Below are 20,716 nucleotides of genomic sequence, written 5' to 3' on the forward strand. Positions count from 1 at the left end.
CCTTCATCCTGCTACGTATCTCCCCAGTGTCCCCACCATTTTTGACTTCATCCCAGAGACACAGGTGCATTTAAGCATATTCTGTGACTACCCACATCCTGCCGACAACGCCAGTTGTGACCGTAGGACCTTTGTGGCTGCGACAGCGGTGGGATCGAACCCCGGACAGCTGGCACTAAAGACCATTCCTCTACCAGGTCAGCCAAAGGGGAATTCCCTGTTCATCCTGCTACAAGAGTAAGTACAGTATATCCCTTTTGGGCTACTGTGTCATTATGGCGGCCTCCATGATATGAAGGGCTTGTTCTAGGCTGACGAAAACACATCAAGTCCTGGTTGCAGTTCAGTACACATTGGTGAACAGATGGTTATGAAAGCTTTATTGAAATCCTGCTAATTAACAAATCCTAAACACTGTAGCTTTACAGATGGCCACAGAAACATATTTTTTTCTGATTTTAAGACAGCCTGCTGGCTTATATTGTTTTCCTGAAAATAAGCACTATATGACCCCTTTAAAGTGAAGCACTGTCGTGGTTGCACTTGTGGATATATATATATATATATATATATATATATATATATATATATATATATATAATGGTTTTCATAAATCAGGACATGAAATAAAAATAAGTGCGGACCTATTTTTTTGCAGGAGGTGGTGCACCCCATTTTACCAAGAGAACCCCCTGAGGATGGTGTGCACATGCGCGGTGTGCATCCTGCCGGAGTGTGAGAAGAGGTGAAGGGAGCCCTAATGGCGGAGAATGTACGGTCGCCTTTTGACTACCGGGAGCCACCGACCCTCGACAGCGACGGAGACGGAGGCAAACCACCACCGTCCCGCGGGTGAGTGGCCTCCGCCGGGTGCTAGCTTAAGTGTAGGAGCAGCGGAACGTTTTCGCCTTCGCAAAAATAATCAGGGAAGTGAATTTTGTCCGATTTGGGCTTTTGCTGGAGTCCATTTTAAGCTTTTGTTTTTATTTATAAACGTCTGGACCCACATTTCAAAGGCAGCTTTTGTTTGTTTGTTTTTGACGCTTGGGCCGGACAGACATCTGCGAGCAGAGCTGCACGAAGCTAGCCGTTTTGCTTCATGTTAGCATTCTCGCAGCAGCGATCATCAGCTAATTATCTGTCCTTGTTATTAATTATCATGTGCTGTCCTCCGGAAAACCTTGATCTCACCACGCGTTATTTCACTTTTTTTCCTCCTTACTCTGCAGAACTTTTAAAAATTTAAAGGATTGCACTCCGTAGGCTGCTTATTTGTTGCAGATCATGCCTGGTGATTGTTTAGCTTTTTAGTATAAACAAAGCTGCTGACAACGACAGTTGACTGTCAGCAGGATTGATTCATTGTTGTGCAAAACAGTTATCTGCAACCACCGATCTGGAAGCACAATGACGTCATAAAGGGGTGTGGTCGGTTTTAATCATAACGACCTACAATATAGAGGGTTTTCAGTCACGTGACCGGTTTGCTGCAGGACAGGTGTCGTCTCCATTCTGGATTACAAGGAGGCTGGCGCGTGATAGAAAAATGGAGAGAATGTACGGTTATTACAATGTTTTAAATCCTCGAGATAAAGCTATTTATCGTGATAGATGTGTAGCAGTTGGTTCAGTGGATCCGTATCTTGTACCAGATAGTGAATTTAGTGGTGATGTAACAAACTGGCCGACAGTGTCACACTGCGATATTGTGAACTAGGAAGCTGCCGACCAGGTCAGCCTTGCTGGCCTCCTGCAGAGCATCACAGCGGAGCTCTGAAAGCGGAGGTCGTCTTGAAGTCCTGAGCGATTTCTCTCACCAGGCACACAAGGGCAGCTTGCGGATCAGCAGCTCGGTGCTCGAGGACCACAATGTAAATAAGCATCCGTATTGGAAGCGTTCTTGTGTTATCCTCTGCAGTATTTTTATGTATTCTTATATAATTTTATTGCCGAATAAAATAAAAAATAAAATTCTGGGAGCAGTGGATTTCTGGTAGCGGCAGATCTCTCTCAGCGCCACGGTGCCGTGAGGCTTCTTCACACCGACGCTGAAGTTTCTGCAATTGTTCGCCACATGCACGTAGCGTATCACAGCGGCCACCGCATTGTAATCCAGAATGGCCGCGGGACAGAAAATGACGTGACCGATACGTCACATGAAAACCCTCTATACAAGACCTCATGCATATGTTGATCTTCACTCAGGCATGAGGATAAATAAATACAAATATATTAAATAGTGAGAACCTTTTTGAGTATAATCTAGAATGGCACTCAAAGTGCAAACATTGGCCAACTGCCAGTGGTGTGTGGGTATTTCTAGATGTTTGTAATATATTGTAAGGTGAAATCCTTAAAAGCAAAGAAATAATTTATAAAACGTTATAAAGATTCTACATTGCAAAAAAAAAAGAACAAAATGAAGCAGAATATGATTTTTAACCTCTTAAAATAGGTCAAGGTTAGCCATCTTTGAACTTGTCCAAGGTCTGTGTTCCAAGAATGTTCCCTGTGAATTTGAAGACTCTGGAGGTAATAGGACTGGACTTATACTGAGCACAGACAGACAGACGGGCGCAAAGTCTTCGCAATACCCCATGGCCATATTTGATGGCCTCGGGTAATGACTGAAAGTTTTTAAAATTATTTTATATTTTGGATTCTGATGTCAAATCACCTGGTCTGTCCATGAGTCTTGTAAGTGTAACTCCTCCTCGGAACTTCATGCAGCGCACATGATAAATCTGCAAGTCCAGTTATCTCCCATAAAAATGTAACACTGGAATTTTATATGTACTGTATGCGAATTACATGTACAGGTGTTGAGCAATTTGTTAATTCAGATATTTCGTCACAAAAGATTTATTACCACTGATGGAGGCAAGTTACTAGTATGGTAGTGGGTCATAAAATGTTCCATTTACTGGGCCGATCACAATGATTACTATAGTGATTTATTATACAGTGTATGGCCATTACCTCATTACTGCCCAATACACACACACACACAGAGAGAGAGCAGCAGTGAAGCAGGTGACGTTTCATAGTCAGGGTTTAAGCTAAACAATGTGCCTGTTAATGTGCAGAAGCAGGGCTGACTGTTTAAAGCGCCTTTGTTTATTTATTTGCAGTTTTTGTTAATGGAGCGTGGGAAACAATTACATTTTTTGTTTATTAATAATATTTTTATTTTATTTAAGGTATTTTAATATTTTTCCACCTTCCCATTACAGAGTCTTATAATATTCTTAACAATTAAAAGTCCATCACGGTTTGAAATGGCATACTATGAAATTAATCATCTATTTCAGTAATGGATTAAATGTTGAGCTTTTTATTGTTTTTTTTTTTTTTTATCAAAATTCTTTCATTTTTGCCTCTTAAATGTGAATATGTTGTTTATTTTGCTAGCAGTTTTGCTTATTTCTGGCGGTAAACTATCTTTGATCTGTGAATGAAACAAGACATTTGGTGTTGTGATCTTGGGCTCTGATTAACAGTTATCAAGATTTATTTATTTTAAACATTTTACGGACCTGATTATTTGAGAAAATAAGTGCTATATATATATATATATATATATATATATATATATATATATATATATATATATATTTTTTTTTTTTTTTCCAAGGAAAAAAAATGGCTGTCATGACAGGGTCTTACATTACATTATCAATCAATCAATTTTTTTATATAGCGCCAAATCACAACAAACAGTTGCCCCAAGGCGCTTTATATTGTAAGGCAAGGCCATACAATAATTATGTAAAACCCCAACGGTCAAAACGACCCCCTGTGAGCAAGCACTTGGCTATAGTGGGAAGGAAAAACTCCCTTTTAACAGGAAGAAACCTCCAGCAGAACCAGGCTCAGGGAGGGGCAGTCTTCTGCTGGGACTGGTTGGGGCTGAGGGAGAGAACCAGGAAAAAGACATGCTGTGGAGGGGAGCAGAGATCGATCACTAATGATTAAATGCAGAGTGGTGCATACAGAGCACATTTTGCATTATGCTGCAAAATGTATAATCATCAAATTTGAAACATTACTTATTTACACTTAACAGTTCCTAGCCTTTTTTTTTTTGAAGGCTACATTCTTTTTTCCAATGGAAATGCTGTCAACCCACTGAAGTTTTGCTTTGGTACATCTGTCACATGCTGGGCTTGTTAATGCTGGCCACCATCTGAACCCTCCCATGATTAACATTTTTTTCCCGTTGCATGTGTGATTATTGTAAAGTGAAGCCTAAGTTTTATTTTCACAGGCGTGTGTGTGGGAGAAAAAGAAAGGGGACACCTGTGAAGGTCTGCGATCGAGCATATGTAACAGAAGATGAAGAGGAGGAGAGCATGTCTGAGCACAGCTACAGCCCCGGTATATATAGAAACACACATTTACATACTCACCTGATGTTGTTTTTAATTTAACTGCTGTTTGTGGTGCATGTGTGGATAATTTTTACAATTAACAGGGTGGTGGAGTAAAAGGAGCACACAAACATGTTTTAAAAGCAACACCACACAGGTTAACAGCATTAAATGTGCCCCCTCCCACACACATATATATATATATATATATATATATATATATATATACACACACACACACACCCCTAGTGGTGGGACACAAGGTCAATGGGTTTGTGTGTGTATGGACACATTCTTATGCCGGCAATACCTCAACACCAAATCCTGGCAAACACTTGACACATCATAGATGCTTTTGTGGTCAGAGGTTTACCTACATTCGTTTTGAACATGAATGTTTCAGTCATATTGGGCTTTCGGTGGCTTCCTTGAACTGTTTTTTTCTGCATTTTTACATGACACACACACATAATGGGGAAAAATAAGCAGTCAAGAATTTATATTTATTTATTGTCAACATAGGCTCAGAATTATACACTCAACAAAAATATAAACGCAACACTTTTGGTTTTGCTCCCATTTTGTATGAGATGAACTCAAAGATCTAAAACTTTTTCCACATACACAATATCACCATTTCCCTCAAATATTGTTCACAAACCAGTCTAAATCTGTGATAGTGAGCACTTCTCCTTTGCTGAGATAATCCATCCCACCTCACAGGTGTGCCATACCAAGATGCTGATTAGACACCATGATTAGTGCACAGGTGTGCCTTAGACTGTCCACAATAAAAGGCCACTCTGAAAGGTGCAGTTTTATCACACAGCACAATGCCACAGATGTTGCAAGGTTTGAGGGAGCGTGCAATTGGCATGCTGACAGCAGGAATGTCAACCAGAGCTGTTGCTCGTGTATTGAATGTTCATTTCTCTACCATAAGCTGTCTCCAAAGGTGTTTCAGAGAATTTGACAGTACATCCAACCAGCCTCACAACCGCAGACCACGTGTAACCACACCAGCCCAGGACCTCCACATCCAGCATGTTCACCTCCAAGATCGTCTGAGACCAGCCACTCGGACAGCTGCTGAAACAATCGGTTTGCATAACCAAAGAATTTCTGCAGAAACTGTCAGAAACCATCTCAGGGAAGCTCATCTGCATGCTCGTCGTCCTCATCGGGGTCTCGACCTGACTCCAGTTCGTCGTCGTAACCAACTTGAGTGGGCAAATGCTCACATTCGCTGGCATTTGACATGTTGGAGAGGTGTTCTCTTCACGGATGATGCAAAGGAGATGTGTTGCACTGCATGAGGCAAATGGTGGTCACACCAGATACTGACTGGTATCCCCCCAATAAAACAAAACTGCACCTTTCAGAGTGGCCTTTTATTGTGGGCAGTCTAAGGCACACCTGTGCACTAATCATGGTGTCTAATCAGCATCTTGGTATGGCACACCTGTGAGGTGGGATGGATTATCTCAGCAAAGGAGAAGTGCTCACTATCACAGATTTAGACTGGTTTGTGAACAATATTTGAGGGAAATGGTGATATTGTGTATGTGGAAAAAGTTTTAGATTTTTGAGTTCATCTCATACGAAATGGGAGCAAAACCAAAAGTGCTGCGTTTATATTTTTGTTGAGTATACATAGTGAGTGGTATAATTGATACTAGATGTGCTGTATGCATAATTTTTTGCCATATTTTCTGTGTGCATTTTTTTTTATCCCATATTGATTTTTGTGGGAAAAATATTGTACTGTTCCAGAAAAAGAACTTCTCAAAGAAGTCATTGAAAACTCAATATTGCTGTGACATTTATGTCCAAGGTTGGAGTATGTAAATTTATGACCACAAAGCTACTTCCTATGGAGCAGATTAGTTTATTCCCATCAAGAATGCTTTGTGTTGATGGTCAGACATATGTGACAACGTGCATGGTTGGTTGGTTGTACAGATTATAATCTGGTGAGTCTTCCAGTGCCTTTTGTTTCAGTGGTTAGAAGTGCTGGATTGAAATAATCCACTCTATCCCAGGTGATGGCCAGTACCAAGAAGCTCGGGAAGATCGTCTCCCTCCACCTGGCAGTCCGTACTACCTTCCTGATCCCACTCAGCTCTGGTAAATACACTCGCCACAGTTACGGTGACAGACTATACAACTACTGTACGTATAAAGCAAGCCAACCGCTAAACTAACATTGGTGTTTGACTCACAGTGTACCTGAGCTGGGGGAGGAGGGTGCAAGCGGAGTACGGGGACCTGTGCTCTTCCACCCACCGCCTAATTGTCGGATCCGAGAGGTCCACTGTGGGACGCAGGTGCGATTGGTCGTTATAGCGATCCGAGACATTGCCAAAGGAGAGGAGATTACTGTGGACTACAGCCTGACAGACTGGGGAGAGAATGCGTTGGTGAGCATCTTAAGTTAAAGTTAACTTTATTCTAATTACGGCTAATGTAGGCTGGAGGAGTAATCTTTTTGAAATTAAAATAGTAGTTTGAATGAGAGTAACTGTCCTCATAAAATCTGTCATTTTAAATAAGGCTGTAAGTTGTGGGATGTGAATGCGCAGTGCTAACCGTAGTTAATGTGTTAGCATATGTGGTCACACTAGCCACAGTTAACACTAAAGGCAGCATTAACTGTAGTTAGCGGTCACATACTACTTGTGTTGACATCATTTTAAATCAAAATGTCTCTCCAGGAGGAAGAGGCCGGCCCCCACCCACTGTCCCTCTCAGTTTCTGATTACCTTACCCCCTCATGGTCGTTATCGCCCTCGTCCTCCCCACTCACCCACTCTGAGCCCAGTGACTCAGACCACGAGGAGGAAGAGGAGGAGGAAGATGATGACGATGAAGACGATGATGAAGAAGAGGAAATTGAGGAGCTAAGGGGCAGAATGCTGCGCCGTCGCAAGAAGCGCAAGATGGCTACAGTCGTCAATTCAAAGAAGAATACGGCAAACTCTTCAAGAGGGCACGGGCGCCCTTGCTCATCGTTTACCAGTCCAGGACCTGGTACAGCCTCTGGCAGAAACCAGCCCCAGGCTCCCGTCAGTGTCCTCGCACCCCCAACAACCAACATCAACAATAACATCAACATAAACATTGGCAGTTCTGGCAGGGCCATGATGAGTCAGCGACATCACTGCCCCTACTGCGGTCGCCACTATCGGTCACTGGCACGCCACCTGGAGAAGCATCATGCCAACCAGCCGGAGGTCCGAACAGCCATGGAGCTGGCGCACCACCACTCTCACAACTCTTTAAACGGCAGCACCTCACACCCGCACCCCTCATCGCCCTCCATCTCTGCCATTCACACTCACTCTTTCGCTGTCCCTCCTTCCTCTGCGTCTAACCCGATGCCACCCCCTCTCTTCTCAAGAGAGAGAGAATTGCCTTCTAACCGCACAAGCACAGGCAGTGTGCCATTCTCGCTCTCTCTTTCGCCGGCTCCTTCAGCGACCTTGAAGAAGGCGCCTAGCTTATCATCGCCAAGTTCTAAATGTGCCCCTGCTCCAATGGTGCCACAAGTAAAAAGTCCGTCGCCGCCTCCATTGTCCAGTCCCAGAAGGGGTCGGAGGATGAAAAGAGAAAAACAGGAAGAGCCACAGGAGGTGGAGCCCTCCATAAATCAAGAAGAGTTAGTTCCCCCTCCTACTCCTGAGCCGAATATCGATCCTGATGAAGAGCTAGAGCTTAGTGGAGAAGGGGAGGATGATGCAGCAGAGGAGAAAAACGGAGAGATTACAAGGTGCAGTTGCATAATTATTTTCCTTTTACCCTTTCTTTATATTCAAATGATTGGTACACTGGTGTGATTTGGTACAACAGCAACATCTACAAAAGGCTGAGTCTTTGAGGAGCAAAAATGGACAGAGGTTCTCTAGTTTATCAACAAATGTGTGGGGAAAATTATTGAAATATGGAAAAAGAAATGTTCTTGAAGGAAAGATTGGAAGAGATTTGCATATTTCTCTCTGTACAGTGTATGTAAAGGGAGAAATATATTAGTTTATTTGCATTTTTTTTTATATAATCCCGTTTTTCTGATTTTGGGGTTGTAGATTTAACACCGGAAATATTTTTTTAACCTGAGAAATACTTTAGGAGGTATGAGTATTTTCAGTATTTTTCCTGAATTCCAGATTTGTTAGGATGATCTGGACAAGGTATTCCTGATGTTTTTTCAAGTGACTGCTTGGCTGTCAAAATATTGTGCATCCAGAAAGTATTCACAGCGTTTCACTTTTATGTTACAGCCTTATTCCAAAATTGCTGAAATTCATTGTTTTCTTCAAAATTCCACACACAATACCCCATAATGACAATGTTGGGAAAAAGTCTTTTTTTTTTTCTTGAGATTTTTGCAAATGTATTAAAAATGAAAAAAACTAAGAAATCACATGTACAGTAAAGCTTGCACGTAATGAATTCAGGGGGACCAGTGAATTTTGTCTGTTAGAATCAAAATCGGCTATATGTATAAAATGGACAAAATACGTTATATGTATGTAATGGATTAGTTACAGTCAGGAGGTGCGGAATGATCTCCGGGGAATCTCCAGTACCAATTAAGCTTACGTATTTCCTTGATTAAACGCCTGACCTTGAATGGGGACCTGCCTCATTTAATGACCAGGTCAAACGCCTGTCTTAAATAAGCGCCAGGCATTATGTACATTAAAAAGGTTACATTTAGTCGAGTCATTCTTTTTTCTAAGTCCGCTGCGGAGTGGTACCTTAAAATCCCAAAGCCTGATTTGTGCTTCTGCAACACCATGGCCATGCAATGATGTCAACGTGCGCGTGACCCTTTTAATGTTCTCAATCATGTCTTTGTGCAATTTAACACAGGAACAGTGACTTTTCTGGATTAATTTGTCCCTCAATGAGCTCCACTTCTTTATACAGTCATCAACCTCCCAAACAATTGTACGTCTAATTTTCCTCCTTGAATTGTGGGTTATTTGAGCGTCTTTTTCCGACTCCACATTGCGAAGTTGGTCATATTTGCGAACTTTTCTGCCAAACATATTTGATCCATGATCGAAATGTAATCAGCATGCGCACTGCAAAAACTTTTAAGATATGATTGGACAGGCATAAGTGAAACCGGAAAAGTGACAAATTACAGCCCTTTGCGGTGTCTATCATTTAGCAGGTGCGCAGGTTCGCAGCCAGGCACTGGGTTTTGATCTAAAGAGGTTTGGTTCGTCACATCCAGGGATATGTTTGAATCAACACCATATTACAGTGCAGCCAGCAAGCAGAATTTTGTTAATAATCGCCGGCCTTGAATTACAGCGTGACTCTTTTAGGCACTGGGTCTGAGCATGGTTTGAAAAAGATAAATGCCTGGTCTTTTAATCACGGAAATACAGTACCCACTTTCCTGGAATTGGTGAGTGTCAATGCTGAACTTCATTTCATATCTCTGCTACTGGGCATGTCTAGATTGCTCTGTCCAGTATATGTGAGGAGTTTTTAATGGAAATGCATTGCAATCAGACAGCATGTTTCCAGTGTGAGCGAAAATCCATTTTATACGGCTTTATTAGATGGAAAACCATACAAATGCATTGGGACTTTTGCTTTTGTAAGTTGAGTGCGAATATCCGGTTTGTATGATGATGTTTTAGGCGAGTTTTACTATCCATACGTATTCAGAACCTTTGCCATGAAGCTCAAAATTGAGCTCAGGTGCATCCTGTTTCCACTGATCATCTTCAAGATGTTTCTACAGCTTAATTGGAGTCCATCTGGCGTAAATTTAGTTGATAGGACATGATTTGGAAAGACACACATCTGTCTATATATAAGGTCCCACAGTTGACAGTGCATGTCAGAGCACAAACCAAGCATGAAGTCAAAGGAATTGTCTGTAGACTTCCGAGACAGGATTATCTCAAGGCACAAATCTGGGAAAGGGTACAGAAAAATTTCTGCTGCTTTGAAGGTCGCAATAAACACAGTGGCCATCATCATCCATAAATGGAAGAAGTTTGGATCCACCAGAATTCTTCATAGAGCTGGCCGCCTGTCTAAACTTAGTCAGGGAGGTGACCAAGAACCCGATAATCACTCTATCAGAACTCCAGCATTACTCTGTGGAGAGAGGATAACCTTCCAAAGGGACACCTATGTCTAGATAATTACTTTTGAGACAAGTTTCCAAATATATTCTCCGCCACACGATGTGCATGAGACAACCTGCAGCTGTTGATAATTTGTGATTCTGGAAATGAGAGAATGGTTTCATCAGCCCAGTTCTGAGCGCAAAAGCATAATCGGCAACAAAATTATTTTTTTTATATAGCGTGGGATCTAGCGGGACACATTGGCACGACAACAGTGTGGAGATCAAATTTGTGCAAGTGTCAAGGTGCCTTCATGCTTAAAATGGGTCTAATTTTGACTAAAACCTCTAGGCCCCTAACCAGCTTTCAGGATTGGCTTATTCTCATACCTGTTTTAGGTAGCACGGCCTCTACCTGAAAGAGTAGAGGCTATTCAGAAAATATAATGACCAAAATTTGAGTCTTGTGGTATTGATGTTCTGTATTTCAGCTAATGAAGTCCCGTTGTCAGTTTCATGGCTGAGCATCCCGTAAGGTTCCAGTTACGAAACCATGACAAACTGCCATGTGAAGATCATTAACTACAAATGGCCGTTCTGGAAAAAACTTGGTGATGCCAGGACATGTAGGACATTACCACACGGTCCATCAAAATGCAAGGACTTACGAAAGTGTGTCAAAGTTCACGACAAGAAAAAATAAATATTGAAACATCTTTAAACTCCTGTTATGGAGAAGAAGACAATGTAGAGTGACAGAATATCCTGGTACATCACAGACACTTTTCTGCACCTTCTCAGGGTTTCCAAAGTATGAACAAGGTTTCAAAAAGTCACCTTCTGGGATGCACAGCTGTCAAATTGAGCACGGGGCTAGATTGGTTACATTTAGACATGTTGTGTGGCGCATCTTGTTCATGACTTCACTCTGTTTGCGTCTCACACAGACATCACATGCCTCCGTTTCTCTCCTCCCTCTCCTGTTTGGTACTCTACCTCCGCCACCAGCAGCACTCTTCTTTCATTTTGCTGACTCATTCTCCGCCTTCGGCTGAGGCTTGGCGCCTCCTTTGCCATGCCAGCCTCTCACTGCTCATCCTCTACAACCGCCACCGTGAATGCGAGGTGGCCAAACTCACTATTCAGGACTACAACAACCGTGTCAAACCCCAGGACTACTCTAAAACCACCTCTCCCTCTGGTATGGAGGTGCTTCTGTCCCCGTTTGAACGGCAGGTTCTCTGTCACCTGCCGCGGGTTGGTGTTTTGGGGAAGCGTGGCCGTGTCCAGCCGCTTATTCTTCCACCACACTGCGAGTCCTGCCTGGACTTACTTCTTCAAACCAGCTCCAACGTGGGTGTGGACCCAGATAGTCCCTACGTCTTCTCTCGACCCTACCACTCTCCTGCTACCCCACTCCGCGGTACAGACCTTCTGAGAAATCTGGCACGGGCCAGCGGGGCCAAGAATTCTGGAGTGTTGACAGCAACACGGGTGCGGCGACAAGTAGCCATCCTGACCCAACTGCTACTACTAGAGGAGGGTGAAGGCCAGCAGGACAGCGCCACCAAACGTCTTGAGGAGTTTCTAGAGCAAGAGTACCATGTAATGCAGGACTGCTCAGCTGTGGTGCAAGATCCAGCACTGATGAGTCGTGTGGGTCGTGTTGTACTCTACGGAGAAAAGCAAGGCGTACTTTTCCGTGGAATGAGCCTGCAGCACATATGCCTTGAACTGGATGGTAAGGAATTTCTCATTGGCCCATCAATTTTCCAAGCATGTTTTAAATGGACATTCTGCTTTGATGTTGGAACAACCAGATTGTCCTGTCTGGATACCTTATTTTTAAAATTTTGGTTTAGAATGATTAAATTATTGATGCCTATTCAGCTTGAGATGATTTTTCACCTAAAATACATTTACTGTAGGTGTCACAAGACCTTTTCACAGCTACTTTTTTTGCAACTGCCCCATTACAGTGAGGATGAATGAAATCTGGTTGCATAATCCAGACTTTACAACACATAACAAACTCGGTGACACATCTCGAGAACACAGCTGTCACCATCGTGGTCGGGTATTAAAATGTGTAGTTATTTAAATATCTTCCATTCTGTTATGGAAACCTGTAATGCGCTATTTTTAAAGTTGTTATTGTTAGGGGTCCAAGTCCCAAAGGGGCCATTATGGCCTTCAAAAATTGATACCTTAACCAACCTGATGGGGGTGCTACAACCACCGTGATAGACTTTTGGTAATAACTACTGAACCCATCATTTTCCACCATTTTGAATTGTTTGGGAAATCATTTTTTGTGACTACACCTTTTGCCCAGTCTTCATAATATCTGACACATACCATGTTTGGACAGAGCGACATAAAATGTAGTGCATGGGTTTTTGATCTTTCTTTCTGCTGTGCTAGTATTGGCTGTCAAATGTATGAGGTCTGTGATGAAAAAAGCGGTCCTTTTTATTTTTTTCAAAAAATAAATGGATTTGATTCATATGTTTTTACGTCAGACAAGCTTGAACCCTCGTGCGCATGCGTGAGTTTTTTCACGTGTGTCGGTGACGTCATTCGCCTGTGGGCAGGCCTTGAGTGAGGAGTGCTCCACCCCGCCCGTCGGAATCTCTTTGTCTGAATAGCCGCTGCGGACGGCGCGCGTTGCTTTATCAGCATTTTTTCTGGACCTGTGAGGGTCCCACAGGTTACTTGGCCCCACAAATCGTAGAAACATGGTGTCTAACCAGATCCTTACTCTGGATGGCATTACCCTGACCTCTAGTAATACTGTGAGAAATCTTGGAGTCATTTTTGATCAGGATATGTCATTCAAAGCGCATATTAAACAAATATGTAGGACTGCTTTTTTGCATTTATGCAATATCTCTAAAATTAGAAAGGTCTTGTCTCAGAGTGATGCTGAAAAACTAATTCATGCATTTATTTTCTCTAGGCTGGACTATTGTAATTCATTATTATCAGGTTGTCCTAAAAGTTCCCTGAAAAGCCTTCAGTTAATTCAAAATGCTGCAGCTAGAGTACTAACGGGGACTAAGAGAGCATATCTCACCCATATTGGCCTCTCTTCATTGGCTTCCTGTTAATTCTAGAATAGAATTTAAAATTCTTCTTCTTACTTATAAGGTTTTGAATAATCAGGTCCCATCTTATCTTAGGGACCTCATAGTACCATATCACCCCAATAGAGCGCTTCGCTCTCAGACTGCAGGCTTACTTGTAGTTCCTAGGGTTTGTAAGAGTAGAATGGGAGGCAGAGCCTTCAGCTTTCAGGCTCCTCTCCTATGGAACCAGCTCCCAATTCAGATCAGGGAGACAGACACCCTCTCTACTTGTAAGATTAGGCTTAAAACTTTCCTTTTTGCTAAAGCTTATAGTTAGAGCTGGATCAGGTGACCCTGAACCATCCCTTAGTTATGCTGCTATAGACTTAGACTGCTGGGGGGTTCCCATGATGCACTGTTTCTTCCTCTTTTTGCTCTGTATGCACCACTCTGCATTTAATCATTAGTGATTGATCTCTGCTCCCCTCCACAGCATGTCTTTTTCCTGATTCTCTCCCTCAGCCCCAACCAGTCCCAGCAGAAGACTGCCCCTCCCTGAGCCTGGTTCTGCTGGAAGTTTCTTCCTGTTAAAAGGGAGTTTTTCCTTCCCACTGTCGCCAAGTGCTTGCTCACAGGGGGTCGTTTTGACCGTTGGGGTTTTTACATAATTATTGTATGGCCTTGCCTTACAATATAAAGCGCCTTGGGGCAACTGTTTGTTGTGATTTGGCGCTATATAAATAAAATTGATGAAATTGATGATGATGATATCCGAGTGGCCACTATTCGAGAAATTAAGCTGGTTTCCGGTGAAAAGTTTAACGGCTGATAAGAGATTATGTGGTGTTTCTGTTGCTGTAAGGACTTCCCACGGAGCGGGACGTCGCGCAGTGCTTCCAGGCGCCGTCGTCGGCCTGTTTCGACTTGAAAACATTCTAATTTAAGGCTTAATTCACCCAGGACGTCGTGAGAGAACAGAGAAGATTCAGAACAGGCCGGCATGAGGACTTTATGTGGACATTCCACTGTTTAAGGACATTTTGTAATGAAAGACGTGCGCGCAAATTCGCCAAGTCGTTTCCGTGACGACTTGGCGAATCTGTGTGCGCCGCGACAGGGAAAAACACCTCCGTGTTGAAAACCATTTGTAAAATTCAGGCAGCTTTTGATGGCTTTCAACAAGTGAGTAACTGAGAAATTGTTTAACAGCTTGGGCATGTTCCAACTTGTCCATTAAGGTTTCCAACGGAGGTGTTTTTCCTGTCGCGACCCCCCGCGGTCGGGTCCGGCCCGACATGCGACTCTGCCCGCACGTTCTTTCATTACAAAATGTCTGTTAACAATGGAATGTCCGAATAAACTCCTCATGCCGACTTCTTCTGAAAGTTCTCTGTTCTCTGACGACTTACTGGGTGAACAGAGCCTGAAATGTGGAGGTTTTCAACTTGAAACGGCGAGACGCTGCCGCCTCGGAGCGCAGATCGCCGTCAGGCGCCGTGGGCCGTCCTTAAAGCGACACTTAGAGACCAAAATCTCTCATCAGCCGTTAAAATTTTTACCGAAAACCAGCTGAATTTATCGAATGGTGTCCACTCAGTTGTGCCTTACAGTTTTTGAAAAAATTTTTATCAAACAAAGCAGCAGTCTCTGACCCATTCCTAAACAATGAAAAAACGACGAGAGGGTGGGCGGCTCCTCAAAGACTGCCCACAGGCGAATGACGTAACCGACAGGCGTGAAAAAACTCTCACATGCCCACGAGGGTTCAAGTATGTCTGATGTAATCACACGTGATTCAAATCCATATGGTTTTTGAAAAAAATAATAAGGTCCGTTACTTTTATCACAGACCTCGTACATGGGTGTGGCCTAATTCACTTAATGTGCTCTAGCTCATAAACAAATTTTCTTTTGATGTCAAACTTGAGGGACATGATCAGTATGGTATTCCACAAAAAACTGATACCTGGTTTAGGCGACCTGATGCAATTAAAGTGACTATTTTATATTTTTGAAAATTAATGGACTGCATCTTGATGATGCAGAAATGTGGGCCTGTTCGTGTGGCATATCCAAGTGCACTTTGGTATGTAAGCAGGAGGAAATGCTGGTGCTGTGCACAAAGAGGTTGGATTTACTGCTTACATTATGTATGGGAGTGTTGCAGGCCTTAAACAGTGTCAAATCAGAGTGACACTTGTTTTTCTCTTTAAACTGGAGGGAACCAGGCAAACACAGCTGTGGTATGGAAAAATAAAAACTGGGATAAGTGATTTTTGGTGTGTTAACTGCATAGCAATAACACCAAAGCTCCCTGAGGTGAGGCAATGGAGCAACAAAGTGAGTTTCTTAAAATTTTGTCTGTCAGAAACTATATATATATATATATATATATACACACAAGGTCTGTTTAGAAAAGTATCCGACCTTTTTATTTTTTGCAAAAGCCTGATGGATTTGAATCACGTGCTTGCATGAGCAAACCTTGAACCTTCATGCGCGTGCGTGAACTTTTTCACGCCTGTCGATTGCGTCATTTGCTGGTAAGCAGCCTTTGTGTGAGGACGTGTGTAGTGCTCTCGGCGGATTTTCATTGCAAGGAAAATGGCGGAACGACTGGAGCAGCGCTACTGAATCAAATTTTGCCAGAAACTGGGCGACAGCCAGGTGGAAACCATTCGGAAGATTCAGACGGCTTTCGGTGGCTTTTCAGTCGTGTGACTATCCGAGAAATTGTGGAAGAGGTGGGCATCATTTTTCGGAGTCCAGCATGTCCTGTGAGACTTCAATATGAAGGTGCTTTTGCTCCGCCGTCAGCTCTGGCACGAATTTCACCGCCATTCTTTTCATGGCCAAATCTTATGTCACAGTGGAATGTGCCGAAAAAGTGCTGATGTCCACCTCTTCCGGAATTTCTCGGATAGTCACACGACGGTCCCGCATCACCACAGTGTTCACTTTGGAATGATCTGGTCATTTCAGCATGTTGATGGCCGACCGGAGCATGGCTCGCTCTCCATCGTTGTGCAGACGTCTTTAAACTGGTTGTACCACTCCTTAATCTGTGTGATGCCCATAGCATCGTCACCGAAAGCCATCTGAATCTTACGAATGGTTTCCACCTGGCTGTCACCCAGTTTCTGGCAAAATTTGATGCAGTGCTGCTCCAGTCGTGCCGCCATTTTCCTTGCAATGAAAATCCGCCGAGAGCACTACACACGTCCTCACACAAAGGCTGCTTACCAGCAAATGACGCAATCGACAGGCATGAAAAAGTTCACGTATGCGCACGAAGGTTCAAGGTTGGCTCATGCAAGCACACGTGATTCAAATCCATCAGGTTTTTGCAAAAAATAAAAAGGTCTGATACTTTTCTAACAGACCTCATACATATATATATCTACAGTAGTGTTCAGAATAATAGTAGTGATAATAGTAGATTCAGTAGATTCTCACAAATCCAACAAGACCAAGCATTCATGATATGCACACTCTTAAGGCTATAAAATTGGGCTATTAGTAAAAAAAAAAGTAGAAAAGGGGGTGTTCACAATAATAGTAGTGTGGCATTCAGTCAGTGAGTTTGTCAGTTTTGTGGAACAAACAGGTGTGAATCAGGTGTCCCCTATGTAAGGATGAAGCCAGCACCTGTTGAACATGCTTTTCTCTTTGAAACCCTGAGGAAAATGGGATGTTCAAGACATTGTTCAGAAGAACAGCGTAGTTTGATTAAAAAGTTGACTGGAGAGGGGAAAACCTATACGCAGGTGCAAAAAATTATAGGCTGTTCATCTACAATGATCTCCAATGCTTTAAAATGGACAAAAAACCAGAGACACGTGGAAGAAAACGGAAAACAACCATCAAAATGGATAGAAGAATAACCAGAATGGCAAAGGCTCACCCATTGATCAGCTCCAGGATGATCAAAGACAGTCTGGAGTTACCTGTAAGTGCTGTGACAGTTAGAAGACGCCTGTGTGAAGCTAATTTATTTGCAAGAATTCCCCGCAAAGTCCCTCTGTTAAATACACTCAACAAAAATATAAACGCAACACTTTTGGTTTTGCTCCCATTTTGTATGAGATGAACTCAAAGATCTAAAACTTTTTCCACATACACAATATCACCATTTCCCTCAAATATTGTTCACAAACCAGTCTAAATCTGTGATAGTGAGCACTTCTCCTTTGCTGAGATAATCCATCCCACCTCACAGGTGTGCCATACCAAGATGCTGATTAGACACCATGATTAGTGCACGTGTGCCTTAGACTGCCCACAATAAAAGGCCACTCTGAAAGGTGCAGTTTTATCACACAGCACAATGCCACAGATGTCGCAAGATTTGAGGGAGCGTGCAATTGGCATGCTGACAGCAGGAATGTCAACCAGAGCTGTTGCTCGTGTATTGAATGTTCATTTCTCTACCATAAGCCGTCTCCAAAGGCGTTTCAGAGAATTTGGCAGTACATCCAACCAGCCTCACAACCGCAGACCACGGGTAACCACACCAGTCCAGGACCTCCACATCCAGCATGTTCACCTCCAAGATCGTCTGAAACCAGCCATTCGGACAGCTGCTGAAACAATCGGTTTGCATAACCAAAGAATTTCTGCACAAACTGTCAGAAACCGTCTCAGGGAAGCTCATCTGCATGCTCGTCGTCCTCATCGGGGTCTCGACCTGACTCCAGTTCGTCGTCATAACCGACTTGAGTGGGCAAATGCTCACATTCGCTGGCGTTTGGCACGTTGGAGATGTGTTCTCTTCACGGATGATGCGAAGGGGATGTGTTGCACTGCATGAGGCAAATGGTGGTCACACCAGATACTCTCTGGTATCCCCCCCAATAAAACAAAACTGCACCTTTCAGAGTGGCCTTTTATTGTGGGCAGTGTAAGGCACACCTGTGCACTAATCATGGTGTCTAATCAGCATCTTGATATGGCACACCTGTGAGGTGGGATGGATTATCTCAGCAAAGGAGAAGTGCTCACTATCACAGATTTCGACTGGTTTGTGAACAATATTTGAGGGAAATGGTGATATTGTGTATGTGGAAAAAGTTTTAGATCTTTGAGTTCATCTCATACAAAATGGGAGCAAAACCAAAAGTGTTGCGTTTATATTTTTGTTGAGTATAAAAGACGTGCAGAAGAGGTTACAATTTGCCAAAGAACATATCAGCTGGCCTAAAGAGAAATGGAGGAATATTTTGTGGACTGATGAGATTAAAATTGTTCTTTTTGGGTCCAAGGGCCGCAGACAGTTTGTGAGACGACCCCCAAACTCTGAATTCAAGCCACAGTTCACAGTGAAGACAGTGAAGCATGGTGGTGCAAGCATCATGATATGGGCATGTTTCTCCTACTATGGTGTTGGGCCTATATATCGCATACCAAGTATCATGGATCAGTTCGGATATGTCAGAATACTTGAAGAAGTCATGTTGCCTTATGCTGAAGAGGACATGCCCTTGAAATGGGTGTTTCAACAAGACAGTGACCCCAAGCACACTAGTAAACAAGCAAAATCTTGGTTCCACACCAACAAAATTAATGCCTCGCAGATGTGAAGACATCATGAAAAACTGTGGTTATACAACTAAATACTAGTTTAGTGATTCACAGGATTGCTAAAAAAGCAGTTTGAACATAATAGTTTTAAGTTTGTAGCATCAACAGCAGATGCTACTATTATTGTGAACACCCCCTTTTCTACTTTTTTTTTTTACTAATAGCCCAATTTCATAGCCTTAAGAGTGTGCATATCATGAATGCTTGGTCTTGTTGCATTTGTGAGAATCTACTGAATCTACTGGTACCTTGTTTCCCATGTAACAATAAGAAATATACTCAAAACCTGGATTAATCTTTTTAGTCACATAGCACTACTATTATTCTGAACACTACTGTACTAACTGCTACTTCAAAAATGGAAAATACCCTGTCCTTACTCTGAATTTTTTTTTTCTTTTTGAGAGCACCATTGTGTTAACACAGGATGATTCAGGATTTTTTTTGTTTTGTTTTGTTTTTGTTTTTTTTTGGGGGGGGGGGGGGGGGGTATTGTGTGCAGGCTTGTAATGACAACTGGAGAGTTTGGGTTTTTTTGGAGCCAGAACCTTCCATTTTGCAACTTGCATTTCATTTTATAGCTGGAATTGCTTGTTTCAATCTGCAGTTATGTCTGGCAACTCAGCCGAATCCTTTTCAGAGGAGTCTGAGGTAGAGGAAGACAAGAAGGATGTTAAGGAGAAAGCCACTGATGCGACAAAGAAGAAAGGCCCAGGTCGACCCCCAAGAAAAAAGAAAGAACCAGTTCCTGCACTGGTCAGCCTTTCAGTTGCCAGTGGACACAAAAGATGTATTCAGCCCAAATCAGGTAACTGTGTGTCAGCAACAAAGCATTTTCCATGTCTTTCCATTTGCTGACATTTGTATGTATTTCACAGGGAAGCGCGGTGTGCTGAAGCGTCCTTGGTCGGAGGCGGAGCGTGTCGCCGTGGAGACACACCTCAAGAAAAACCTTGTGGAGCTGCGTGTCCCGGCTAAAGCAGACTGTGAGCGCTGCTTAGAACTCTGTCCTCTGCTGGTGAGTAACCAGCGAGACTGGCGAGCCATCAAGTTTTATGTCCACAACCGCATCCAGCTACTGAAGAAGCAGGGAAGGAGAGAAAGTGCAAACTCAGTCTGAGTAGACTTTAAAAACAAAAAAAAAAAAAAAAGAAAAATGTGTGGAAGAGGCCACAAAACAAATTGTACAAACAACCAGCAAACAACTTTTACTTTCTACAATGACTGATTTGGAAAAAAAACACAAAAAATCCCCCCATGGATGGAGTACGTGGACAGACACTCCAAACATCAGCGTCCTGCTCAGACAGGACGAAACTGTTGCCTGTTTTTGAGCAGCTGGACAAGTAGGACTTCAAAGTGTTAATGAGTTGAAATATTGAAAGCTTTAAGGATTGTTTTTGCCATTTTACTCTGTTAGCTACGTGACGTGAAACAGGAAACCTGCACCAAACGTTCCTGAGGCTGTTACCAATCCAGAATTTTGTGGTATGTGCTTTCGGCTGTGGGAAATATGCAGCGCCGTTAAGTGTTTTCTTCCACTTGAAGCTGGAGACCAAACATGAATGTCAAAGATTTGGAGCAGGATGAACCACTGAAGCAGT

General features: G+C 42.8%; 1 protein-coding gene across 1 annotated transcript; it reads left to right on the forward strand.

The window, feature by feature from the left end:
• The first annotated feature begins 668 nt into the window (after window positions 1-668).
• LOC117504991 lies at window positions 669-20,333 on the forward strand. The gene is made up of 8 exons (XM_034164497.1): window positions 669-852; window positions 4,268-4,377; window positions 6,413-6,497; window positions 6,595-6,790; window positions 7,085-8,139; window positions 11,403-12,205; window positions 19,720-19,920; window positions 19,991-20,333. Exons 1-8 carry the CDS (start codon window positions 761-763, stop codon window positions 20,230-20,232), a joined length of 2,784 nt encoding a protein of 927 aa, XP_034020388.1. The 5' UTR covers window positions 669-760; the 3' UTR covers window positions 20,233-20,333.
• The last annotated feature ends 383 nt before the right edge of the window (window positions 20,334-20,716 follow it).

The sequence above is a fragment of the Thalassophryne amazonica genome, chromosome 23, assembly GCF_902500255.1.
Source record: "Thalassophryne amazonica chromosome 23, fThaAma1.1, whole genome shotgun sequence".
NCBI classification, from domain to species: Eukaryota; Metazoa; Chordata; class Actinopteri; order Batrachoidiformes; family Batrachoididae; genus Thalassophryne; species Thalassophryne amazonica.

Bases quoted from the DNA above. Each gene is read 5' to 3' on its own strand.
- LOC117504991 (XM_034164497.1), top strand. From the start codon at position 761: ATGGCGGAGAATGTACGGTCGCCTTTTGACTACCGGGAGCCACCGACC. The intron at 6,791-7,084 runs GTGAGCATCTTA...ATGTCTCTCCAG, and splicing joins ACTGGGGAGAGAATGCGTTG to GAGGAAGAGGCCGGCCCCCA. The intron at 19,921-19,990 runs GTAACTGTGTGT...TGTATTTCACAG, and splicing joins ATGTATTCAGCCCAAATCAG to GGAAGCGCGGTGTGCTGAAG.